Consider the following 27,716-nt stretch of genomic DNA (forward strand, 5'->3'; position numbering starts at 1 on the left):
TATGCTAGGAGAAATTTATATTAAGAGTTATAGATGTTAAATTAGCTTAGAAAATGGGATCAATGTGTTATTATTAATCTAAGAGAAATTTATATTGTGTTTGTTGGGAGGAGAGGGGTTACGAGTAATCTATTTTAAGATGGGGGGAGGGGAGGGGGCAAAGTATTTGGTATAATATTTGAAAGTGAATTTTTGTGGGGGGGTTGGGGGGTATAGCATTTGTATGAGATTTATATTGTATGGCGGGGGGTGAAAAGGGGGAAAATCTGTTTGTACAAAACTCTTTTAATAAAAAAAGAAAGAAAAAAGAAAAGACTCAGGTCACAAAAATAAGTATATTTGAAACATTATTGCAATTGTTGATATAATGTAATTGTTGTAAGTGACATATGAGATGATTGAATATATGGTTGATACAATGTAAAACAAAAAGCTGCCAATGTTTATCTCTTACTTTTTGGTTTTTTTTCTGTAAAAGTTGTGAGATTTGGGGGGATTTCTACCTTTCGCACGATGTAGCTGTCAAAAATTTTTATATACCTTACACCTTCCCATAAATATTTGTAAAAACTAATTGAATTTTTTTAAAATATATATATATAAGATGTTCTGAGTAGCGCAATTTTTTGCAGTTCTACTGGTGTTATTGCAGGAAGCTGTAATTTGTTGATGTATCTTGTAAAATTCTTGGACATAGTGCCAAGTGCCCCAATGACAATGGGTATCACTGTTACATGCTTCATCCATAGCGGTGTAGTTTCGATGGCAAGGTCGCGATATTTCATTATTTTTTGTAGTTCTTTTTCTTTGACTCTGGCATCTCCAGGAACAGTGATATCAATAAACTGTACACTTCAGCCCTCTACAACAGTGATATCTGTCGTGTTGTGCTCCAAATGATGATCCGTTTGTATTAGAAAGTCCTACAAGATCTTCACTTTCTCATTTTCGATAACTTTATGTTCCCATGACTTTCTGGATACGGGTAAATCATATTTTTTACATAATGACTATTGGATTAATTTAGCAACTCAGTCATGTCTAACTTGGTAATCAGTTTGTGCAATTTTGCTGCATTCACATATTAAATGTCAAACAGTTTCGACTTTGTTATTGCAAAGTTGGCAATTTGGGTTGTCAGTGGATTTTTGTATCTTTGCTTTCATGGCATTAGTTTGTAGTGCTTCTTCTTGAGCAGCCAGTATTAAACCTTCCGTTTCTTTGTTGATAGTTCCCATCTTAAGCCATGTCCATTTTAAGTTGTCATCACATTTTCCTTCAATGTTTTTCAAGTGCTGTCCGTGCAAAGCTTTGGTTTTCCATCTATTTAATCTGTCATCCAGCTGTTTTTCCTTATATTCTGCCTTTGTTTCTGTTGTTTTTATGCTGTTCTCCGTTTTCATAGCCTGCAGCAATTTTTCTGTACTTTGGTTCACATAATCATTCAAACTTCATTTTTCTTCTTCTACAGTTTGATGGATTTGCAATAGCCCCCTGCCCCCTATTTTTCTTGGCAGGTACAACCTGTCGATGTCACTTCGTGGATGTAGAGCGTGGTACATATTCAAATGTTTGTGTGTTTTCCGATCCAGGTTTTCCAGTTCAGCCAGAGTCCAGTTGATGATTCCAGCTGAGTAGCATATCACTGAAACTGCCCATGTATTAATGGCTTTAATTATGTTTCCAGCATTCAGCTTCAATTTTAATATTTTGCGGATCCTCCTGATGTATTCCTTTTGTGTTGACTCTTCGACTTTTCCATTCAAGATGTTATCTGCTTCTAATATTCCTAAGTACTTGTAACCCTCATCCTTTGCTAATGCTTTCACTATATTTCCATTTCCCAGTTCTATTCCTTCTGTTTTTTTTTCCATTTTTCCTCGCTGCATGGATAATATAGCACATTTTTCAAGTCCAAAGTTCATTTTGATGTCACTGCTGAAGAGTTGAACTGTGTTGAGTATTGATTTAAGTTCAGTGGGGCTTTTCACACACATTTTTAAGTCATCCATGTATAGTAGATGGTTTATCTTGCCATGTTGGCTTGAGATTTGGTATCCCAGTTTTGTGTTTCATAGGATTATTGTCAGTGGAATTAATGCAATGTTGAACAGTAGTGATTATTGTTGTTGTTGTTGTTGTTGTTGTTGTTGTTGTTGTTGTTATAGATGGTGAAGATTTTGTGGGACCTTCGAATACAGATAGACAATCATTTGGAACACAACACATCAGAAATCACAATTGTCAAAAACTGAAGCATACACTTTATTGATATTGCTGTACTGGGAAACGCCAGAGTCGAAGAAAAAGAACTGGGGGAAAAATCACAAAACATCACAACTTGACTATTGAAACTACGGGATTATGGATGAAACATGTAACAGTGATACCCATTGTTATCATGGCACTTTGTACCATGTCCAAAAATTTTATAAAATACATCAAGAAATTTCAGCTTCCTACAATAACACCAGCGGAACTGCAAAAAACTGTGCTACTCAAAACATTGTACATTTTAAGAAGATACTTGGTTGATACCTAGGATGCTGGCAGCAATCTGTATAGACCATTAGTGCCAGTAAATGATATTTGTGATATATTTTTAAATGTTCAGTTGACTGAGTTTCATGTTTGATGATGATGATGATGATGATGATGATGATGATGATGATGATAGTAGTAGTAGTCCCCCAGTGAGGCACTACCTCGAACAACTACTGTGGTTGTGGGACTGCTTGTGTGCTTTGAGGATGATGAGAGCTATGCTAGATGTTCAACCATACTGGACAGGTCTCATCAGAGGAGTCAGACAAATAAAAATATGATGAGAGATAAATTTCAGAAAGCCATATTGGCTCAGATGTTGCCCGGGGTAACAAGGTCTGCACTAGATGTTGGAGTTCCTGGATATCTTGTGAAGAATGGGCTACCAGACTCAGGATTGTTAACGGAGCAACAAGGGCTAGCAGCTGCAGAACTACTGGAAAAAAAGATCTATACCTGCCACAATTATATAGTGATTAAAAACAAAGAAATAATGATCTGTTATTACAGATCAAGTCCAACAAGAAGAGGATATTTGAAATGACTGCATCAGTCCTTGAATGAACAACTTCTAGAATCAGAAATAATACAACAGAGGCTAGCAGGTCACCATTGATTTATAATACGAAATAAAGAATTCACAGAAGCAGAATTGGAAGAACTGCAAAGATTCACCCAGGGAAAAGAAATTAAAGCCTTGCCAGAAGTAACTCAGAATGTTTAGGATAACCAGGGGGAGTTGGCAGTAGAGGAATCTAGCAGAGATATACAATTGTTTTCATTTGGAAACCAGGCACCCACCCCTTTGCCTCAGGAAAAACAAAGCCCTCTAAGAAGTACAAGTAAAAGAATAACTGAGCATTTAAAACAGCACAAAAGCATCAGAATAAGGCTACCTGCATTGAAGCTTGTTCCAAAGAAACAGCTAACACAAATATTATAAGATGCAATACTGCAATATCAAGTATAAGCACCAACTCACTGCACAAAAAAAATCAACCAATGTATACCATAGCTGCAGTTATAACTGAATACCTGGGATGTAAAATCAACAGAGAAGAAAAACACAAACAGTGTACCACAAAAATGGAAGATTAGACTGGAAAATAACATCAGCAAGTTGAGATCAGATGCAAGCAAGCTAGAACAGAAAGAAAAGAAGCTGAAGAACAAGAAGACCTAATCAAGAAATAACACAGAAACAAGGAAGATCAAGGAAGCACTGGAAATAATAAAGCAGCAAATAGCAACTATAACCAAGAAGATTAGTAGATATGGAGCTTGAATTGCAAATTATAGACAGAACCTCCAATTTCAATCCAATCAGAAAAATTTCTACCAATCTATCAATGGAGAAACTGCAGTGAAACAGTCAGTACCTGACAAGGAAGAAATTGTTCAGTTCTGGGCACAGATGTGGGATAACGCAAAGAAATATAACAAAGATGCAGCTTGGTTAAAAGAAGTGGATAAGAATAAAAAAGAAGTTGAAATGAAAGAACTAGTAATAAGAGCAGAAATGGTAGAGAAAAAAGCAAGGAAGATCAATAATTGGTCAGCACCAGGTGAAGATGGACTGCATGGCTTTTGGTTGAAGCATCTAACTGGTCTATACCCATTTATTGCCAAGCAGTTTAACAACATACTACAAGGAGGTGAAATTGAAAAGTGGCTAACATCTGGCAGAACCTACCTTATAATGAAAGATCCAGCAACCGGGGCAGCAACGGGGCAGCAACGGGGCAAGTAGGCCAATTACCTACTTACCAACAACTTGCAAATTGTTAACTAATGTGGTAGCTGATGCAGTCCAACAACATCTAGTTGAAAATAATCTCTTTCCACCTAAGCAGAAAGGAAACCACCGCAATAGCAGAAGAACAAAAGATCAACTCCTAATTGACAAAATGATTTTGGAAAACTGCAAGAGAAGGAAGACAAACCTGAATGTAGCATGGATTGACTACAAAAAGGCATTTGACTCTTTGCCATATGATTGGATAATCAAGTGCCTAGAAATAACAGGAGTCAGTAGAAACATCAGAAGCTTTGTGCAAAGATCGATGGCACAATGGAAGACACAATTGTAGGTCAATGGTGAGAGACTGGGAGAGGTTAATATCAAGAGAGGAATATTTCAAGGAGATTCACTATCACCACTACTATTTGTCACAGCACTGTTTCATCAGTCAACACTACTGAATAATTGAGGACATGGCTTTCAAACATCAAAAACATCTGCCAGAGTATCCCAACTCCTTTACATAGACAATCTGAAACTGTATGGAAAAACTTCATCTGAAATAGAATCGCTGCTCAACACTGAATATAAAAAAAGGAAAAATAGTGAAAACTGAAAATAGTGAAAACTGAAGGAATCAAGATGTCCCACGAAAATAGCATTAAGAGTCTGGATGAAGATTATTATAGCCACTCTTGGTTAGTGTTGATAGAAGGGGAGAGATACAGCCCTTGCCCACTGCTTTGCCAGGTCCCTCAGGGCTTGGTGCTCTCTCCGCTCTCCGCTCCTGTTCAACATTTATATGAAGCCGTTGAGTGAGATCATCTGCCATGATGGCCTGAGATATCAATAATATGCTGATATCCAGCTGTATGTCTCAGCCTGTGGTGAGTTAAGCGATGCTATGTCCTCCCTCTTGCAGTGCCTAGAGGCTGTTAGGGGCTGGATGGGGAGCAACGGGTTGAAACTGAACCCTGGCAAGAGTGAGTGGCTCTGGGTTTGGGGTTCTTTGGCCTATGGAGAATTGCCACCTTTGGTGTTAGATGGAGTAGAACTATTCCAAGCAGACACTGTGCGTAATCTGGGGGTTCTTCTGGACTTGTGACTTTTGCTCGAAGAGCAGGTGATGATCATGGCCAGGATGGCCTTTGTGCAACTGTGGGTTGTGCACCAGTTATGCCCTTTCCTGGACCAACAATCCCTACTCACAGTCACTCATGCCCTAGTCACTTCCCATCTTGACTATTGCAATGTGCAATAGTGGGGCTGGCCTTGAAGAGCATCTGGAAACTCCAGTTGGTACAAAATGCAGTGCCCTTCATGGTTGTGTGCAAACCTCGGTGTGCACATGTATCATCTCTCCTGTGGGAGCTGCATTGGTTGCCGATTTGCTTCCGGGTACAATTCAAGGTGCTGATTGTCACCTTTAAAGTCCTTCAAGGCTTGGGACCAGGTTATCTGAGAGACTGTCTCTTGCCAGTCATATCTACCTGACCCACTAGAGTGGGGAGGCAATGAATGTTGTGGGTCCCATCCCCTAGGGAGATACACCTAGTGGGACCCAGAAGAAGGGCCTTCTTCATGGTGGCTCCCATCTCTCTGGAACGTCATTCCCCCAGATATTAGAATGACCCCCACTCTAACACTCTTCCAGAAGGTGCTGAAGACCTGGTTCTGCCAGCAGGCCTGAGGAACCCAGAGTGGGGTGGAGAGAGGGGCTGTTATTCTATTTTATTAATTTGGTGTTTGGTTATTTTCTTCTATTAGTTTTATTTTTTATATTCCTGTAAACTGCCTTGAGCCACCATGTGCAAATAAGTGTCAATATAATTTTTTAATAAAATAAAATAAAAATTACTACAAATATCTGGGTATTCTTCAAGCTGACAATATCAAGCACGTTGAAGTCAAGAAAAAGATTAGAGGTGAATATATCAAGAAAGTGAAGATCTTTTTTCCCCAATTCTTTTTAATTTTTTATTCTCTTACATACCATTCAAAGTATACATTCACATAATTGTTATTCTTTACATTTGTCATTCTTATACATTTGTTATTTCATTTAATAGGTTATAATATACAGTTTGGATTGTTTTATTTTCCATTCCTTCCGCCTGTTATAGCACCACCTTATTTTCCCTTTCTTTTCTCCCTCCCTCCCTCCTCTACTTTTCTTCCTCTCCTTCCCCTTCCTTCTTCCATTACCTTTCTCCTACTCATACTCTTCCTCTTCCCCTTCCTACCCTCTCTCCTTCTCTTTCTCTCCCTTCCATCCTCCTCTCCTTACCTCTTTCTTCTTTCCCCAATCTTCCTCTCATTCTCTCCTCCTCTTTTCCTTTCTTTTTCTATTGTTGTAGGTGCCTCTTTCAAATCTCAGTTTATGGTTCCTTGGGATGGTATTTCTGCAAACCCAAATATAATTTGGTATCATTTCTTATTCCTTTACCTTTGCTAATCTATCCTAACTATGTTTTATATCTCGCTCTTGAATATATATTTGTGTATTTAATATTTTCTTTTCTCTTTTACCCTTCTTCCCCCCTTTTCCATTTAATAGTGCATTGTCTGGGTTCTGTATCTTCTCCTTACTTTCTTTTCTAGCTTCCTTTCTCTAGCCAATCATAGAATCTTCCCCATGTCTTGAAGTATACTGATTCCTCTTTATCCTTTATTTTCAATGTCAATCTATTCATCTCTGCACAATCTAATATCTTTTTTATTATCTCTTCATCTGTTGGTAACTTATTTAATTTCCAACAAATACAATTCTCGCTGCTGTAGTTTAATACCCTCTTTCTTGAGTTTCTCTGGGATAATACCTAGTAAAAATATCTCTGGTCAAAATTCTATTTCTTCTTGTAACATTTTCTTTAGCCATAATCTTATTTTAGTTCAATATTTCCTTGCTTCTGCACATGTCCACCACATATGATAATAAGAACTTGTTGCTTGTTGACATTTCCAACATTTCACTGACTTGTCTTTAAACATCTTTGCTAATTTTTCCGGTGATATGTGCCATCTATAAAACATTTTGTATAAATTTTCTTTGTAAGCTGTTGACATGGATAGTTTATAGTTCTTTTCCCATAGTTGTTACTTTTCTAGCTCAATTGTGTAACCAAAGTTCTTTGCCCAAGTTAACATTGTATCTTTAACCACTTCTTCTCCTCCAACCTAGTTGCAAATCATGATCATCTAATGTTAATAATCTTGTATTTCTCAATAAGATCCATTCTGTCATCCAAGTTAGTCCCGCTGCTTGATAATACAATGCCCAGTTTGGTAATCCAAATCCACCTTGAGCTCTTGCATCTTGCAACATTTTTATATTAATTCTTGCTTTTTTCCCTTGCCATATATATTTCCCCACTATTTTATTCATACATTCAAAGTATTTTTCTCTCTAATTTTATTGGTATTGTTTGGAATAGGTATAGCAATCTTGGTAATATATTCATCTTTACTACTGCTATTCTTCCCATTAATGATAATTGTAAGTTTTTCCATCTTTCCAGATCTATTTCTATTTGTTTTCTCACCTTATAATAGTTATCCTCCTTTAATGTCACACACCTTGATGTCAATTGGATACCCAAATATTTCACTTTTTTCACCACCTGTATGTCCAGTTTCCCCATCAACCCTCTTTTCTGTTTTTCTGTCCTATTTTTCCCCAAAATTTTTGCTTTGTCTTTATTAATCTTCAAACCTGCTAATTCTCTTCTTCTATTATTTCAACTAGTTTTGGCTCTGTTTCTATTGGATTCTCCATAATAAACACCAAATCATCTGCAAATGCTTGTAATTTATATTCTTCTTTCTTGACCTTGTACCTTTTACCTCTTTATTTTGTAGTATTTCTCTATTCAAAATCTCTGGTGTCAGTATAAATAATAATGGTGATAGTGGACATCCTTCTCTAGTTCCCTTCGCAACTGCTACCTTTCCTGTCATATCACCGTTTACCATTACCTTTGCCGATTGATTGTTGTATGTCATTTTGATCATATTTATAAATCTCTCACCAAATCCCATCATTTGAAGTTGCATTACCATAAATTGCCAGTTCACATTATCAAAGGCCTTTTGTGCATCCAAAAATAACAACGCCATTTGCTTCTCTGGGTGGGCTTCATAGAACTCTAGTGTATTCAGTACAATTCATATATTGCCTCTGATCTGTCTCTTAGGGAGAAATCTATTTTAGTCTGTGTATAAATTCATTTAAAAGTCTCTTCATTCTTTCTGCCATTATTGATGCAAAAAATTTATAATCTGCATTTAATAGTGAAATAGGACTATAGTTCTTTACTTATTGTTGATCTGACTCTTCTTTTGGTATAAGAGTTATATATGCCTCCGTCCATGTCATTGGCACCTTTGCCTCTCTTAGTAACTCATTAAATAGTTCCAACATTACATTACTGAATACATCTTGTAATGTTTGATACAGTTCTGTTGGTAATCCATCTGATCCTGGTGTTTCCCCCTTCTTTTGCCTTTTGATGCCTTCTGTTATCTCCATCATTGTTATTCTTTCTTAAGAAAGACTTTAAGAAGTGCCTTCTTAAATTTTCCTGGGATTTTAGTTATTCTAGTTTTCTCTAAGAATTGTCTTATTTTCCCTTCTGGAATCCTCTCATATTGATACAACTTATTGTAGTAGTTCTCAATTATTTTTTTCTTTTTTTCATTTGAATGTTGTAGATTCCCTTCTTCATCCACCAATTGGCTTATCATCCTTTTTTTTCTCTTTCCTTTTTCATCTTATAAGCCAGCCAACGTCCTGGTTTATTTGCATTTTCAAAAAAGTTTTGTTTTGCCAATTTTATTTTATTTGCCAAATCTTCATTTTCTATCAGGTTCAATTTATATTTTTGCAGTTGCATCATATTTTTTACTTTTTGTTTTGTGGGTTTTTCTGCAGCTCCATCTCCAAACTTTTATACTCTGATTCCAACTTCTTTTGAGTTTGTCTGTTCTGTCTATTCTTTTTCCCTAAGTATGCCATTGCAAGGCCTCTGATACATGCTTTATAAGTGTCCCATATGATCTGAAATAATGTATCTTCCTTTCTATTTTCCTGGAAAAAATATGTCAATTCTTTTTCCGTATATTGATGGAAAGTTTTTTTATTCAATATTCTTGGGTTTAAAGTCAATCTCCCCTTTTGCCCCTGTCCCTTCCAAGTCATTATCATTGGATTATGGATAGCCCATGTGCTTAGGTCTATGTCTACCTTAAATATTTTGAGTGTTAGCTCTGTTGACATCCACATCATATCTATTCTTGACCATGACTAATGTCTGTTTGAGTAGAATGTATATTGTCTTTCTTTTGAGTGTCTTATTCTCCAAACATCTTGCAGATTTAATTAGTCCGCCATTGTGAAAAATGTTTTGGGTAGGGTTTTTCTCAGCTTCTTGTTCATCTTTGTGGATTTTTGGTCTATTCCATTATTTACAATTGCATTAAAGTCTCCCAGTGTACATATGTCTTCATATTCCTATTCTATTATCTTTTTGTGTAGTTTCCAAAAAAAATCTTCTTCTGTATCATTTTGGGCATATATTGCCACTAATAATATTTTTCTCAAATTCATTGTTATCTCCACCATCAGTATTCTCCCCTCCCAATCTTCAAAAATTAGGTTTGATTGTATTGTCTTTCTAATATCTATTGCTATTCCCTATAATCCATCTCCTCCACTTTTTTCTTTTTTATTTCTGCCTTTTCTTCCACCTTCTGTAGTCTGCTCGTTCCCCCCCCATCATTTCCTTGACTTCTTTTAATTCATCTTCACCTTGCCCACTTTCTCTTCTATTTTATTTATTTGCTCCTTGAGATCCACATGTATGGCTTGCAACATACTTTTTAACTCCAAGGTGGCTTTATCTTGTTGTGTTGCTGTGCTTGTTGAAACTTTCTGTGTCACTGAACCGGCAGTGTAGCTGTTGCTGATGCATATGATGTTATTTTCTTCATCTTGGTATTTGGTTCTGATATTGTTGTATTTGAGTTGTATTCAAATTTTATAATCCAAAGAGTAAATTAACTGTAATCCTGGAGTCGCCCACACCAGCCCAAGCTCCAGGCTCCAATAAACCAACCCCTGTTCCTGGACCCAGTCTTCAGGTTTTTGTTACCTTAGTCCATTTGCTTTATAATGCCAACATGAAGTAAAAAGAAAAAAGAAACAAGAAAAAAGATTGGAGAAAAAGCACTCAACCCCCCCCCCAAAAGAAAGCCACAAAATTAATTCCACAATAGTAATCCACGCCTCATTGCAAAAAGGCAGGAAAAAAAAGAGATGGAAATAAAAAAAGAAAATAAGGTAGGTAAAAGAGGACCCAAAGTAGCCAAATGGACAAAAAAAGAACCTTTAATATAGGTTGTCTGGGTTATCCAAGTTTCTTCTTCCAGTAAGAAAAAAGAAAAAAAAACACTGTAAGAAAGGCATTCTCAGCAGCCCTTATAATGTAGCAAGAGAGAACAGCACAACTGTTTACACAGCTGGTCTTATTTTCTTTCTTTTAGAGGGACTTTATCATCAATCGATATTGTCAGCAGCAGTTCAAGGTCAATCCTTCTTAGCCAGCTTTTTTAAAATTCAGCCAGCAATTACTACTACATGGCAATGTGAACAATTAATTCACCATATTCACCTTTTAAATTCCCAGTTTTGAAAGCAAATCTCAAAGTTATCAAAAGTTGTCGAGAGAATCAAAAGCACAGCATAAAAGTAAAAAATCAGAAGTTCTTCAGAGAGCCCACCTGGAGCACACATTCTGTTGCTGAGATTCTGGACATACACCCCAAGAAAGTGAAAAAGATCTTAATGTCCAAACTCAATGGAGGAAATACCATCAAGGCAATCAACACCTGAGCAATTCCAGTCATTAGATACACAGCTGGAATAGTGGACTCAAGCTCAAGCAGAACTAAAAACAATGGATAGGAAGATCAGTAAAATAATGACAATGAATCATGCCTTTATCCTCCCAGCAGCTTTGACAGACTCTACCTACCAAGGTAAATAGGTGGGCATGGAATATTGCAAGTACATCAGATGGTTGAAGAAGAAAAAGGGCTTTGGAAGAATATCTGAAGGACAATGAAGAAAATGCACTGAAGCTAGTATGCCAGGAAGACTTACTGACTACTGGAGATACCAAATTGGCCTACAAGAAAAACTATATGAACAACAGAATGGAGGCATGGGAATACAAAGCACTACAAAGCAGTACATTAAAAAATAGCAAGGAAAGCAGATAATAACTAGACCTGACAATGAGTAAGAGCGGGAAATTAAAGAAAGAGACTGAAGGACTAATTCTGGCTAAACAAGACCAAGCCTGAAGGACAAATGCATACAAAGCAAGAATTGAGAAGACAGTAACAGACAGTAAGTGTTGTCTATGCAGAGAAGATGAAGAAACAGTGGACCACCTGGTAAGCTGCTGCAAGAAGATTGCACAGAGTAGTTAAAAGTAGTGGCATGACAAAGTAGCAACAATGGTACATTGGAAGATCTGCAAGAAATAGCATTTGCCTATAAGCAAGAACTGGTGGGACCATAAAATAGAGAAAGTCATAGAAAAGGAAGAAGTTAAATTGCTCTGGGACTTTAGAATCCAGGCAGGCAGGTACCTGCCACATAACACCCTGGACTTAACAGTTGTCAATAAGAAAGACAAAAAAGTCTGGATAATGGATGTGACAGAACCTGGAGGCAGCAGAGTAAAAGAGAAAGAACTGGAGAAGATAACAAAATACAAATACCTACAAATAGAAATAGAACGACTGTGGCAAAGCTAAGCAAAGGTAGTAGCAATAACAATAAGCACTTTGGGGGCAATCCAAAAATAACTGAAGTACCATTTGAACATCACTGGTATTGACAAATTCGCCATCAGTCAATTGCAGAAGGCGGCTTTACTTGGAAAGTACCTTAATAAGGTCCGTTGTTAATAAGGCCCCCCTCATCCATGATCTGGTCTCTGAGGGGGAGCCGGACCTTGCAGGGATCACGGAAACCTGGTTGGGCCACGAGGGGGGTTTGCCCCTCGTGGAAATGTGCCCACCAGGATACCATGTATTCCATCAGCCTCGTGCCCAGGGTAGGGGTGGTGGGGTAGCGGTCATTATACGGGAAGTCCTGGCACCGAGAGAATTCACCGTACCTCAGATATCCGGATGTGAGACTCTAGGTGTGAGATGGGGCCCAGGGAGTCAGTTGGGCCTGCTGATTGCATACTTGGCTCCTCGCTATGCATCAGCGGCCCTGCCAGAGCTCCTCGAGGTGATTGCGGAGGTGGCGGTTAAGACCCCCAGACTATTAGTTATGGGGGACTTCAACCTGCCATCGACGGGTGAATCATCCGAGGTAGCTCGGGAGTTCATGGCTTCCATGACAGCCTTGGACCTGACCCAAATAATTCAGGGCCCCACACACGAGGGAGGCCACATGCTGGACCTTGTTTTCATCTCTGGTCGATGGAAGAGTGATCTGGGAATAGGGGATCAGGTTATCACTCCCCCTGTCATGGTCAGATCACTCGCTTCTCCGGCTTGACTTCCCTGACGCCACCCGCCATCGCGGGGAGGCGGAACCAGAAGATCTTAGATGGTTCCGCCCCAGGCGACTGATGGAACCAGATAGGTTCCAGACGGAGCTTGGGCCACTTCCTGTAGCCCTGACCCGCTCCCGGATGGAGGACCTGGTGGCTGCATGGAACAATGCGGCGGCCGGGGCCTTGGACCGGGTGGCGCCCTTGCGGCCTCTCCGGTGGCAGCGAACCACCCTGGCTCCTTGGTTCACCAAGGAGCTGAGGGTGATGAAGCGCCACAAGAGACGCCTAGAGAGCAGATGGAGATCCTCTCGTGCCGAATCTGACCGAACACAGGTAAGAGCCCATTTATGGACCTACCTTGTGGCACTAAGGGTGGCTAAACGTCGATATTATGCCACCCTTATTGCGTCCGCAGAAAACCGCCCTGTCGCCCTGTTTCGGGTGACCCGCTCCCTCCTTTCACAGAGGTCGCGGGAAGCCCCTTTGCAGGGGAGGGCAGAGGAATTTGGGGAATATCTGCAGGACAAAATCGCTCAGATCCGGAGCGAATGGGTCCCCCTCAGTGATCGTGGGGAGACACCGGAGGCGAGTCTTGAGGTACCACTCTGGGAGGAGTTTGACTCTGTTGCCGCCGAGGATATGGACAGGCTACGCGGGCGACTGCGGGCCACCACATGTTTATTGGACCCGTGTCCCTCCTGGCTTGTACTGGCAGCCTGGGAGGTTACACGAGACTGGCTCCTGGGGCTGGTGAACGCCTCGCTGGGGGAGGGGTTCCTACCAACCACCTTGAAAGAGGCGGTGGTGAGCCCCCTACTTAAGAGGCCTTCCCTGGACCCAGTAGAGTTAGCCAATTATCGTCCTGTCTCCAACCTTCCCTTTTTAGTGAAGGTTGTTGAGAGTGTGGTGGTGCAGCAGTTCCCTCGACACCTGGAGGAAATTACTTATCTAGACCCGCGCCAGTCCGGTTTCCGACCCAGTCACAGCACGGAGACAGCTTTGGTCGCGTTGGTGGATGATCTCTGGAGGGCGAAAGATGGGGGTTGTTCCTCCATCCTAGTCCTGTTAGATCTCTCAGTGGCTTTCGATACCATCAACCATGGTATCCTATTGCGTCGACTGGAGGGGATGGGGGTGAGGGGCACCATTTTGCGGTGGTTCTCCTCCTTCCTCTCCAGTCGGACGCAATGTGTGTTGGCGGGGGAGCAGAGGTCGACCCTGAGGCCGCTCACGTGTGGAGTGCCACAAGGGTTGGTCCTCTCACCTCTCCTGTTCAACACATACATGAAACCGCTGGGTGAGATCATTCGAAGATTCGGGGTTGAGTGCCATCTGTATGCAGATGACACTCAGTTGTACATCTCTACCCCGAACCACCCCCAACGAAGCCATCGAGGTGATGTCCCGGTGTCTGGAAGCCGTGCGGGTCTGGATGGGTGACAACAGACTCAAGCTCAACCCTTCCAAGACGGAGTGGTTGTGGCTACCGGCGCCCCGCTTTAGCCAATGTGTTCCATCTCTGGCCATCGGGGGGGAACAACTGCCCCCGGTGGATAGGGCACGCAATTTGGGCGTCCTCCTAGATTCCCGGCTGTCGCTAGATGATCATGTGACGGCCGTGGCTAGGGGGGCATTCCACCAGGTTCGCCTGGTGCGCCAATTGCGCCCCTTACTAGAGCGGGACGCCCTTCGCACAGTCACTCATGCCCTGGTGACTTCCCGTCTTGATTACTGCAACGCTCTGTACATGGGGCTCCCCTTGAGATGCACCCGAAGGCTCCAGCTGGTTCAGAATGCAGCCGCGCAGACAATAATGGGGAGTACTAGGTACTCCCATGTAACACCGCTTCTGCGCGAGCTGCACTGGCTGCCTGTGGCTTTTCGGGTGCGTTTCAAGGTGTTGATTGTCATCTTCAAAGCGCTCCATGGCTCGGGACCTAGTTACCTGCGGGATCGCATTCTACCCCATACATCCCTGCGACCAATCCACTTTCACAGAGAAGGTCTCCTCCGGGTACCTTCCGCTAAGCAGTGCAGGCGGGCGGTGCCTAGGAATAGGGCCTTCTCTGTGATGGGCCCAACCCTCTGGAACGACCTCCCCCCCAATATTAGAACCACCTCGGATCTCCGCTCCTTCCGCAAGAAACTCAAGACCCACCTGTTTCGACTAGCCGGCCTGGCCTAATTGTAATTGTAATTGTATTTACAGGGAACATCTATTACTAACCTTCCTGGATGGCTTTTTAAATTTTAAATTGGGGTTTTAAACTGGTTTTAGAATTGTTTTTAATTATTTAAATTGGTTTTGGGTTCTATACACAGACGGTATGTGTGCGTTGTTTTGTCTGATGTCTTATGTTATGTTTTGTTGTTTCGAACATGAATGGTCTGTACACCGCCCCGAGTCCCTACGGGGAGAGGGGGTGGTCTATAAATTTAATAAACCTTAAACCTTAAACCTTGGAACAGCTTCCATCCCACAACAATATCTGTAACAGCATCAAACACCAAGATCTGCTTCTCCCAGGTCCTTGGTAACGACTCAATAGTAGACAAAAATGCTAAACCCAGTCTGAACATTTGGCTGACTGTGTGATGATCAATCATTATCACCACCACCACCACCACCACCACCACCACCACCATAATATTTCTCATCTTCACTACTTTACCCTCTTATTGGTATCATTATTAATATTGTTATTACTCTGTTGTTTTGCATGTACACTGAGAGCTTCTGGAGACAAATTTCATGTGTGTCTAATAACATTTGACCAAATAAAGTTACTCTACTCTACTCCACTCTATTAAAAAATGTTTCATTTTAAAAACTTAATTCTATGCACAAGAAGTTCAATCCAGGTCTGTCTGTATTCCAAAATAGTTTATAAACATGTGCCATTTGTTCATGGGTTCTATTAGAAATTTACTTCTAGCAGGTATTGTTTACTTAACTTCTATTAAGCTTTGAATTGAACTGAAGACCTTTCCTACCGAGTGTTGGATAGGCACAAAAGGCGAGCGGAGACGTGAGGCGATTTAACAGCTTTTATTTGACACAACACAGTCAACGTATTTACAGGAGAGAAGCACGCTGGGCTCGTCTGACAGCTATTTATGTGAAGCTGTCAGATGAACCAGCCAATCCACAAGCCGGAGTTTCCCCGCTTTCAGCCAGGTCGCGTCTTAGCCAATCAGACGTGACCTGGCTGTTGCTAGCGCAGATGCCGGCTGTCAGGGGGAATTCCCTGACGTCATCTGCTTGGATATAACACTCCTTCCCCTCCAGTGAGTGCGCATGCGCGGACGACGCGCATACGTACTCACGCAAATAGGCTGGGCGGCGTCGGACCAGCCCAGAACGTCTCAGTTCTACAGGAGACGCCGGAGGAGAAGGAGGTGCCCGTGGAAGCTCCTCCCGCGAGGGAGTGGAGCTCCGGGCGCCATCTTGTGGGCCTACCTTGGGAGGTGAACTGCAAGAATCAGGTAGGCAGGGCCGAGGGGGCGCGTCCGAAGGCGGGCTTGAGCAAGGAACAAAAGGGTAGGCCTGGCCTGACTCGGGGAAGGCCAACGGGAAACCGGGAGGAGTTCGCCAAATGGGCGGAACACCCCCAACCATGGACGGCCGGGAGGCGGCGTCCGAGACCGGAACGGTCCAGGGCAGCTGGACTGGGTCAACTGGGACTGGTGGAAGGGCACCAGGAAGCGACGCGCCGGTGGGCTCAGGTGGAGCGACGATGCTGGCCGACCCTGCAGGGTTGTTGTCGCTGTTCAACGGTTGGCGGCGCCTCAATTGATCCAGGTGGCGCCACCATTCGGTCCCATCATGTAGCTGGACCCTGTAAGAACAGGGGCCGGTTATGGAGGTGACGGTGGCAGGCACCCACCTAACCGCCCCTGAGAAAGCCTGAGCCCACACGGAATCACCCACTGCGAAGGTACGGGAAGGGGGCCCCAGGTTGCCAGGCTGTTCCTTTGAATAGAGCGGGTGCAACCTATCCAAAGTGGTCCACAGGCGCCAGCCCATCAGCAGCTCGGCTGGAGACTTCCCGGACAGGGGGCAAGGAGTGGCATGCTGTACCAAAAGGTAAGCAGCCACCCTTGATTGCCAGTCAGCCCCATCCATCCTGCCTAATGCCTCCTTGGCCGAGCGGACCGCCCGTTCCGCCCGGCCATTACTAGCTGGATGGTATGGGGCGACCGGGGCATGGCGGATGCCCTGAGAGGCCAGGAACAACTGGAAAGCGGTGGACGCAAATTGAGGCCCGTTGTCAGAGACAATGACATCCGGCAAGCCATGGGTGGCAAAAAGCCTAGTCAGTTCTCTGATCGTGGCCTCGGCTGTGGTGGATCTCATGAGAATGAGCTCCACCCAGCGCGAATAAGCATCCACCACTATCATGAAGACCTGGCCTCTGAAGGGCCCCGCAAAATCTATGTGAAGGCGGGACCAAGGCCCACGGGGCAGTTCCCATTCCCGCGGTGCGGCCGCCGGTGGTGCCGGTCGGGAAAGTTGGCAGGGGGAGCAGCCGGCCACCCAAGAGGCTATCTCGTCGTCCATTCGGGGCCACCACACATAGCTGCGCTCCAGGCCTTTCATACGCACTATGCCTGGGTGGCCCTCATGAAGGCGAGACAGCACTTGGTGGCGCAGGCTGGGTGGAATGACCACCCTGTCACCCCACAGGAGGCACCCACTGTGGAGTGACAGCTCCAGCTGCCTGGCCTTGAAAGGGCGAAGGTGCTCAGGCACCGGCCCTTCAGGCCAGCCCCTCTGGACCCAAAGCCAGGGTCAGGGTCAGGGTCAGCCCTAGATTTTGCGGCCACATCTCCGGAGGAGAGGGGCAGATCCGAATCCGCTATGGCCAAAATCGACAGGCAGGGCACTGTCGGAGGGTCAGAAACTAGAAGGGGGCAGCGGCTTAGGGCATCGGCGTGCCCTATGTGCTTGCCCGGATGGTAGAGCAGAGTGTAGCTGTAAGCAGCTAGGAACTCTGTCCACCTAGTCATGCGAGCTGACAGGATGGGAGGGGTCGGCTTGTTACCAGCCAAAAGCCCAAGGAGAGGCTTATGGTCGGTGAACAAAGTAAAGTGCCGCCCATAGAGGTAATCGTGAAACCTCTTAATCCCTGACACTGCAGCCAGAGCCTCCTTGTCAATCTGGCTGTAGTTGCGTTCCGCAGAAGTCAGTGTCCGGGAATAAAAGGCAATGGGGGCCTCCGAGCCATTGGGCAGCACATGGCTCAGGACCGCCCTCAAACCCACGGGAGAGGCGTCACAAGCAAGAGTCAAAGGCAGCTTGTCCGAATATTGGACGAGGACTGCCTCTGACGTCAGCATGTCTTTGACAGCCGCGAACGCATGCGCTTCGCGGCTGCCCCAGCGCCAGGCTGCCGATCGGTCGAGCAACCGATGCAGCGGCTCGGCTAGTGACGCCTTATGCGGCAAAAATGGCGCATAAAAGTTTAGCAAGCCAAGGAACGCCTGCAGCTCCGTCTTGGAGGCAGGCGTGGGGGCGTTCCTGATGGCTGCTACTTTTGAAGGGGTGGGGTGAATTCCCTGGGCATCAATGGTGAAGCCCAGGAAATCCACCCGCGGCACAGCAAACGAGCATTTGCTGCGTTTCAATTTTAAGCCCGCGCCCCTGAAACGTTCGAGGACCTTCTCTAGTACTTCGATGAGGCCCGATCGGCTGCTAGCGGCGATCAGGACATCATCGAAATACGGAACTACGCCAGGGAGCCCATGGAGCAGCCGCTCCATAAGGCTCTGGAAGATCCCCGGGGCCACGGAAACGCCGAATTGCAAGCGGCGGCAACGGAAAGCTCCACGGTGGGTGACGATGGTCTGCGCGGCCGCCGCCTCGTCATCCACCGGGAGCTGCTGGTAGGCCTGCGCCATATCCAGTTTCGCAAAGATGCAGCCTTGTCCTAAAGAGTGGAGCAAGTGCTGCACTACCGGAACTGGATAGGGGTTCGCCTGGAGGGCAAGGTTAATGGTGGATTTAAAGTCTGCGCAGAGGCGAATAGAACCATCCGCCTTAACTGGGATGACCAAGGGGGTCTCCCACTTGGAATAATCCACAGGCTCCAAGACTCCCTGCGCGACGAGCTTGTCCAGCTCCGCATCAACCTTGGCCCTCAAGGCGGAAGGCACCCTACGGGCCTTCAGCCTAATGGGAGCAACCTGGGGATCTAGGTTGAGGGAAATGGGAGTCCCCTTATACGCCCCCAGCTGCCCATCAAACACATCAGAGAACCTTGTAAGCACGTCGGCCACGTCAGGAGGCGTGGCCACTACTTGCCTTACCCCGTGCACTGACAACTCTAGTGCCGGGAACAAGTCTAGGCCCAGGAGGGCTGGTAAAGGCTTTTCTACCACCAAAAGGGGAAGGCACCCCGCAAAGTCCCCATACTCCACCCGCACCAGGTGAGAACCCAGGGTAGGAATCAGAGTCCCCTGGTAGTCCCGGAGGGTTGCGTCTGGGGAGGAGAGTTGGGTCTTGGAGATGCCTGGGCAGAGGCGAGAGAACTCTGCCCATGACAGGAGTGATCGGGATGACCCCGAGTCCACTTCCATGGTGCAGGGGGAGCCTTCAATGAGGAGCGACGCCTTGATGCGCTCCGCACCTGCACCAGTGTGGAAGGCCAACTCCGCGGGGTTGGCGTGATGGTCAGCGTCCACGGCGTAGCAGCCTCCGTGCGAAGGCTGCTGCTGCTGCTGCTGCTGCTGCTGTCGTCCGGAGCGGCTCCCAGGTTGCGGCTTGGTGGCTGCTGCAGTAGAGAAGTCATCAGGGCGCTGTGGCAAGGGGAACTGCGCTCTGCAGATCTGGGCCAGGTGTCCATTTTTAAGGCAGCGGCGCCACACCGCAGCCTTAAAGGGGCAACCAGAGCGATCATGGTTGCCACCGCAGCCCAGGCAAGCGGTCGCGGCTTCTCGGGCTCGCTGAGGGGCATGTCTTCGGGATGACTGTCCGATGCGGGCCACCGCTCCTTCCTCCGGGTAGTCGATCAGCAGAGGGACCAGCTCATCCACCAGGCAAGTGCGGCCAGGCGGTGGCGGCAGGTTGAACATCTCCGCCATGGACTCGTCGGAGAGTTCAGCCGCCCTTGCCTGCTCAATGGCCCCGGTGAGCGTGATGTCTGCTTGTGACAGAAGCCGCAGGCGCAGGCGTAAGTTGTTGACGCCGCTGACAAACTGCTCTGTGAGGTTGTGGTCGAGATCGGCGAATTCGCACCTCATCGCTGCTGTGCGAAGCGACTGGAGGAACTGGCTCACAGATTCCTCCGGCTTCTGCACACAGCGTCTGAAGGCGTAATGCCTCGCCACCCAGGATGGGGTCGGGGCATAGTGGCGCTGTAGACGCTCCGTTAAGGTAGCCCAGTCCAGCGAGTGGACCGGCTGAGGAGCTGCTAGTGAGCGAGCGGCGCTGAACATCGGCGTGCCGCAACAGCTCAGAAAGAAACTGCATTTCTCATCGTCCGGCACATCGCGTCTGCCGTTGGCGATCAGGTAGCACTCGAAGCGCTCCAGGAACGCTTCCCAGGTTTCGCCATCGCAGCCGAAGGGGACGAACGTTGGCATCGCCGACATGGTCTCCTCAGAGGTCCTCGGCTAGGCAGGAACGCAGAGAAAAGGTCGCCAGTAAAATTGTGCCGAGGTGGAACGTTCGGTGGGTCAGCGGCAGCTGGATCCCACCTTCGTCGCCAGTGTTGGATAGGCACAAAAGGCTAGCGGAGACGTGAGGCGATTTAACAGCTTTTATTTGACACAACACAGTCAACGTATTTACAGGAGAGAAGCACGCTGGGCTCGTCTGACAGCTATTTATGTGAAGCTGTCAGACGAACCAGCCAATCCACAAGCCGGAGTTTCCCCGCTTTCAGCCAGGTCGCGTCTTAGCCAATCAGACGCGACCTGGCTGTTGCTAGCGCAGATGCCGGCTGTCAGGGGGAATTCCCTGACATCATCTGCTTGGATATAACACTGAGAGAACTTTGTTGTAACTCATTAATTTCCTGTGGCAAAATAGCCTTTTTAAATTAAATATGGGAATTAAAGATTATTCTAGAGAAGAGAAGAGAAGAGAAGAAAGGGACTATGGAGGTCGTCTAGTCCAGCTCCCTGCTCAAACAGGCGAACCTATACTATTTCTTTTTTTCCAATCAAATTTTTATTTTTTATAATCTTTATACATATCAGTTCATGAATGGTGTGGTAATTGGGTAACATACATTTCAGTACATGTAAATATACCTTATTCCTAAATATTACAATTCATTTCCATTATTTCATATTATATATACATGCCTTTTATTATCACCTTTCATTTCTGAACCATCTTTCTGTCCTTCTGTATATCTTAACATATTGATATATAATTATTATTATTCCCCACTATCTTCTACCCCTATTTTAACTCCCCCCCTTTCATCTTGCTATAATATTCAAAGATGTGTTTTCCACCTATTTTGTTGTTCATATTTCCTTATTTAAATCACAGTTCCATCCTTCATTCTTCCATTATTCAATATCTTCTTATACAGTTTTGGTATCAATCACAATCATTTATACATTTAGAGTACTTCTATTCCTATTTTTTCCAGTTGTTCAATCCATATAATTCTACTATTAATACTCATGTTTAGATTAATATTTATCAGTACAAATGCAACACAAATGTAACAAAGGCAACATAAAAAAATGGCTTTCTGCCTGGATGGTTCCTAGGGTGTCTCGGAGCTCTACAATGAAATCCATTGCAATCTCTTCCTATGGTCGCTTTGGCTGGCCACCTGTTGCAGTAATCCAGGGGTTTTGGGGACGGAGCACACTGCTTCCCTTTTCTGTCTTTCGGCTCACTCCAGGAGACCATTCAGGCAGAAAACCATATTTTTAATGTTGCATTTGTTACATTTGTATTGTATAGATAAAAACTGGCTAGTGGTTTCATCAAATCCATGCAACCAAAAATTGCTGCCTTGTTGCTATTCCGAGAGAAGAAAGATGGGTCTTTGTGCCTTTGTGTAGATTATAGAAATTTAAACACCGTGAGTGTGGAAAATGTGTATCCCCTCCCCCTCTTGAAAGACATGTTAGCCCACCTCTTCAAAGGAAAAAAATCAAAACTGTTCTTAAGAGTGGCTTACTACTGACTCAGGATTAAGAAAAAGAACGAATGGACAACAGTTTTTAAAATTCCTTTAGGGTGTTACCAATTCAAAGTCCTCACATTTGGATTATAAGGCAGCCCTGCCATATTTATGCAACTGATAAACGAGGAGCTCCATGAGCACCTGTACAAAGGGGTTCTGGTGTGCTCAGATTACATTTTAATATACACGGAGACAAAAGCCAAGCACATAAAGCTTGTCCAAGGGGTCCTAAACAAACTCCCTGCTGCAAAATTTTACACAAAACTTTCCAAATGTGAATTCCACAGTGATAAGGTTTATCTGTCCACAAAATTCCTACAATCCTTACAACCCTCAAAGAAATTGGGACCCAAATTCATAGGGTCTTTCCCAATCACTAGAATTATCAACCCAGTAACAGTAGAATTACTACTCCCCAAAAGCAGTATGTCTTCCCAGTTTTTCACTGCAGTCTATTGAAACCGAAATTACATACCCTTTAAGGCACCCATCAGATGCTCCTCTGACCCCTATTATGGTTGAAGGGGAACAACACTTTGAAATCAAAGAGATCCTTGACTACCACACCCACCAAGGTTCAACTCAATACCTAGTTTCCTGGAAACATTTACCTCCCTCCCAAAAGGAGTAGTAAGGGGTAGCTAAGAAACATGTTAGGACCCCTGAATTACTGAAAACATTTCACTCGAAGTATCCTAACAAACCAAACTAACTCTCTGTGATGTTTATCTTTCTGTTCTCTCTTACAAGTAATCCCCTCGGTTTTTTTGAAGGGGGGAAGCATGTCAGATCCCTATCAGGATACTGCCATTCAAGTGGGGAGGGGACCCTGATTCTTTTACTCACTTATTACTCTCATCCTGTTTTCCTATGTATCCTATAATTCCCTAGTTTATAACTTTTATTCTGTCACCTATTCTGCCCTCTGCTTTGATTTATCTTGGGGGGTGTACAAGGGGGCAGGGCCATATCTTTTCCCTCAGTTTGGAAGCCTCACAGAAGAAGCACTTCTTATCTCTTTCTCAGGACGACCATTTCCACAACATCTTTGTACCTGTGGATTGGCTCATTCAATATCAAAGATGAGGGGTTTCTAACCACTTTATCCCAATGGAATTTCCTGAGTGGAACTCAGACTCTGCTTTGCCTTCTCTTGCATTCACTTCTTTTCAATAAAAGTTACCTTTTGAAATGCTAAAGTTTTGAGAGACCATGTTTTCTTGAACAGGAAGGAGACAGAACCTTACAATCTCTTTTTTCCATCTCTTGTGATTAGATCTATACTTTGTACTAAGTGATCATATAATTTGCTTGATTTGGATTAACATAGCATGTCTCAGCAAAGTGTTCAACCATTATTGGCTAAATAAATGACTGGCTCTGACAGATGAGCACAATTCAAAGCACACTGATGATGTCTCCTTGAATGGTGACAAAACATTTGCAACTAAATTGCCAAGCTCAAAGCTCAGACCAACAGCCTAGCTATCAACCCAAGCTACGTGTATTCAAATTCATTTCAATTGTATATGTACTATGGTGACCCAGAAAACTATGTTTATGAAATAGGTGAAAGTAACACAAAGGAAAACTTTGCATGGCTAATAAGGTTATATAACATATTTTAATAGTATTAATATGTATTTTAATACACATTTATCTTAATTTTATATTTTATTCATTAAAGTGGTATTGTCAGATACCTAAAAGTGATACTGCCATTCAATTGGGAGGAGGGGGGGGCTTGGATTCAATTTATAAGCAGTGCCTATGACACCTGATATTTTACAACTGGTTCCCTGGTGTTGAAGTGCCTTGAGAACTCCTCACCTTTTGGGGAATGTTTATGATGACCATGTGGGACGGTTCACTTTAATGTCTAACGGAAGATAGCCATGGGAATATATGCTTAACTGGTTCTCAGGCAGTTCGTAAAGGAACCACCTTCACACTTGTGTATTGGCTAAAATCTGCATCTGACTAATGGGAGGGGTCTCTACTGCTTTAATTCTACTTGCCTTGCCTTAGGGGATTCAGATGTTGCTTTGAACTTATTGTTTTCACATCGGTTTAAAAAAAGCTTCCTTTTGAAATACTTTGTTTCAAGAGTCTTCACTTTCTGAAGCTAAAAGGAGAGGCAATCCATACAGGTATGCTATTTTTTAATTTTCATTCTAAAGCAAGGATTGAAAGGTATTGCAATGTCTGACTAATATTGATTATCCCTATCTGTATTCTAATTTAAGAAAGAGTCTTATATGTGGCTATATTTATGAGAAATTCTTTATTAAATGCAGAGTACAATAACAGCTGACTAACATGCTAGGATATCTAGTGCAATTTGTTCGATTTAAGTGCTCTCATCCCGTCAATTTTTGCCCAAACTGATTATATTTGTTCGTGTAGGACAGCTGTTCTCAATCTTTTCTTCACCCATGGACCCTCTTTAAATACCTTTTTTGGCCATAGATCCTGGCCACAGACCACCAAGACTTAACTCAAGCTTTAAATCATAACAATTCTTCAAGACTTCACAGACTCTCTATGATGACATCGAGGCCCCTTTGGGTCTGTGCACCACAAGTTGAGAACAAGTTACATTATATAATATTCAGAAACATTAGTTTGTATTTTGATTTCCGAACTTAAAATAAAATATCAATTCATCCTACATAAATTTAATTTCTTCCCAGTGGTGAGATTCAATTTTTTTTACCACTGGTTCTGTAGGTGTGGGTTGGGGGGGGGGGGTGGCTTGGTAGTCATGTGACTGAGTAGCTGTGGCTGGGTGGTCATGTGATTGGGTGGGTGTGGCCAACTTGACATCACTCACATCGAGGGGCACCTCATCTGGCCCCTCCCCTCCCAGCCACTCCTTTTCACGACTGTTGTCAATGTATCTATAGTTCTGTAAAAATGTTGTTCACCTTTTTTCAACTTTATTATCTGCATCTACATACTATAGATGTACTTTCATGGACCATTGAAAGGAAGAAATGGCTCACATGCTTTGCCCAAGATTGTGATAGGCAGGTCACAAAACAGGCTTTTGAGGGGCTGCCACAAAGAAGCAGGGGAGAATATATTTTCCAAAGAAGGAGAAGGCAAAACAAGAAGCAATAGATGGAAACTGAACAAAGAGAGAAGAACCTAAAACTAAGGAGAAACTTCCTGACAGTGAGAAAAATTAACCAGTGGAATTAGTTGTCATCAGATGCTCTGGGTGCTTGATCACTGGAAGTTTTTAAGAAAAGACTGGACAGCTATTTCTCTGAAATGGTATAGGATCCCCCCCCCCCAAGTCCCTTCTAAGAGTTACTCTGTTATTCTGACACCTTTCCCAAGCCAAGAGATTTTGGCATCTGCAGTTTTCCTGCCTAAGCAGGGGATTGGACTAGAAGAACTCCAAAGTCCCTTTTAACTCTGTTATTCCATTATTCCTGAGCTAAATAACCAAGACCCTCCTTGGGGCCTTATCTCTTTTGCTACCTCTGGACTAATGAGTTAAAGAACTGCCTCTAGACCAGGGGTCTCCACCCTTTTGGACCTCAGGGACCACCAAGTCCATAATTTTAAATCTTGCAGACCACTGGGTGGCAGAGGTTCAGCCGCCTTTCAGGTCTACCTGTCTGCTTCTGCGAGGCCTCCAGGTGGGAGACCTGAGAGAAAGCACCTGGTCCAGACACACAGCCTGGGAACCTCTTTTGTGTTCCTTCTCTCAAAAAGCTTGGTCAATCTGAGTGAAGGAAAACAAAGAGGGGCAGACTGATGGTGGCTTGCTGATGTTGGTGAGAAAGTCCAGGAGGGTGGCCATTGGGGCCCTGGGAAAGCATCTTGTACAGCACAGTGAAAATTAGCAGCCATAAGCCACCGCTTTCCTCTAAGTCCCATCCAGAAAGCGCTGCGGCAGAGAGAAGCAGCCAGGTTGAATGCTGTTTCTCTTTGACACAGTGCTTTCCAGATCGGACTTACGGGACCTAAAGCAGCAACTCACCATTGCTAAATTTCGCTGTGCTGCACAAGACTCTTTCCCAGCAAGAGCAGCAGTGGAGAGAAAACAGGTCGCTGGAGAACATGGGGAGTGATCCATGTGCTCTTGGTGTCAGTGGCTGCTTCTCTCTGCCACTGCTCTTGCTGGGAGAGCAAGAGTGTCTTTCACAGCACAGCGAAATTTAGCAACCACGAGCTACTGCTTTGGGTCCTGTAAGTCATATCCAGAAAGTGCTGCAGCAGAGAGAAACAGCCAGGTTGAATGCTGTCTCTCTGTTGCAGCACTTTCCGGATGGGACTTACAGGACCCAAAGCAGCAACTCATGGTTGCCAAATTTTGCTGTGCTTTCCCAGCAAGATGCTTTCCCAGCAAGAGCAACAATGGAGAGAAAACCACTGCCGACATGGAGGACACGTGGAGTGCAGCACTTTAGAGATGGGACAGTAAGATAAGAGGCCAACTCTGCTTGTCCCCGCTCCACTTCCCCCCTGCCCGCACTCACCCCCCCCCCACAGTCCTTTGGCTGAGCGCAGCAGGTCGCAGGCTGGTTAAATTGCTTCAGCCCAGGGGAAGGGTGTAGTTTGAGGCCAGGGCAGGGTGTCTAGGTGAGAGCGGGCAGTGGGCCTGGCTGTGGGGACCACCAGGAAGGCCACGGGGAAGGCAGGGAAGCATGACAGGGCCGTGTGCCATGTGGAAGTGGGTAGGGAAGGCAGGCGGGGATGGTGGTGGGGAAGCTAACTAGGCCATGATTTGTAGGATTACTTACTCAGGCAGGAAGATCAGGGACACTCAGTTGGGCTACAGCAGGCACTGCATGAAGGCAGGCAAGCCACAGAGATTGTGTGGTCAACGCAAGCGAGGAGCCACACTGTGCTATGGCAGGGAGGCGAGATGAGGAGTTACTGGGCATTGTGGGGCAGGTGGGGTAGGGCGAGTGAGCAGCCTGGGTGGCAGGTGGGGCGGGTGGGCAGGGTGAGATGCGAGCAGGTGAGCGGGGCAAATGGGCAGACAGGGGCGGGGCAAGCCAGAGGTGCTCCTTGCCAGTTCTCTGAACTACTCAAAATGTCCACTACCGGTTCACCTGAAAAGGTCAGAACTGGCTGAATACCACCTGTGTTTCTTCCATAGTATATTCCTCATGGGAGAGATTAATAATATCCTATTTTTATAGACATATCTGACTTGATATATTTTCTATACTTTGCTTTTCCCCACTGAAAGTTAAAGACATGACTGCTAATAAATATTACACCACCATTAAGGCAAAAATGATGCCTGAATGGCATATATATATCCTTGTTCATAAGCTGTAACACGTACACTTTTAAAATAGTTTATAGGTTTTTTTGAATTTCTTAAATGATTATTTTGGTACAATTGTGTCTTTATTGGGTATAGCTTTAATTATCATAAATTATTTTATTCATTAGGTTTTTGTATTTTTGAAATATACAGTATAACCATCTGTTATGATTGGTTATCCCTCACTTTCCATTTTTTAATTGGTACATTTTATGGAAAATATTAATAATAAAAATAGAAATAATAGAAATATCAAAATATATTTATGATTTCAGGCAACATTACAAGATCTGGAACAAAGGCACCCACAGCTTGAAGAATTAATAACAGCAGCCCAGAACCTGAAAAATAAAACTAGCAATCAAGAGGTTCGAACAATCATCACTGATCAAAGTAATGCATTTTTT

General features: G+C 44.2%; 1 protein-coding gene across 2 annotated transcripts in view; it reads left to right on the plus strand.

Annotated features, from left to right (window-relative positions):
* The window catches only part of DMD (dystrophin), a 1,188,090-nt gene that overhangs the window by 745,713 nt on the left and 414,661 nt on the right, over positions 1–27,716 (plus strand). For both annotated transcript variants that reach the window (XM_081951523.1, XM_081951524.1), the window contains exon 51: positions 27,585–27,702. In XM_081951523.1, coding sequence (XP_081807649.1) covers positions 27,585–27,702 — 118 coding nt within the window. The remainder of the gene's footprint in view (positions 1–27,584; positions 27,703–27,716) is intronic.

This window comes from Natrix helvetica (genome assembly GCF_964273705.1).
Source record: "Natrix helvetica genome assembly, chromosome: 4".
NCBI classification, from domain to species: domain Eukaryota; kingdom Metazoa; phylum Chordata; class Lepidosauria; order Squamata; family Natricidae; genus Natrix; species Natrix helvetica.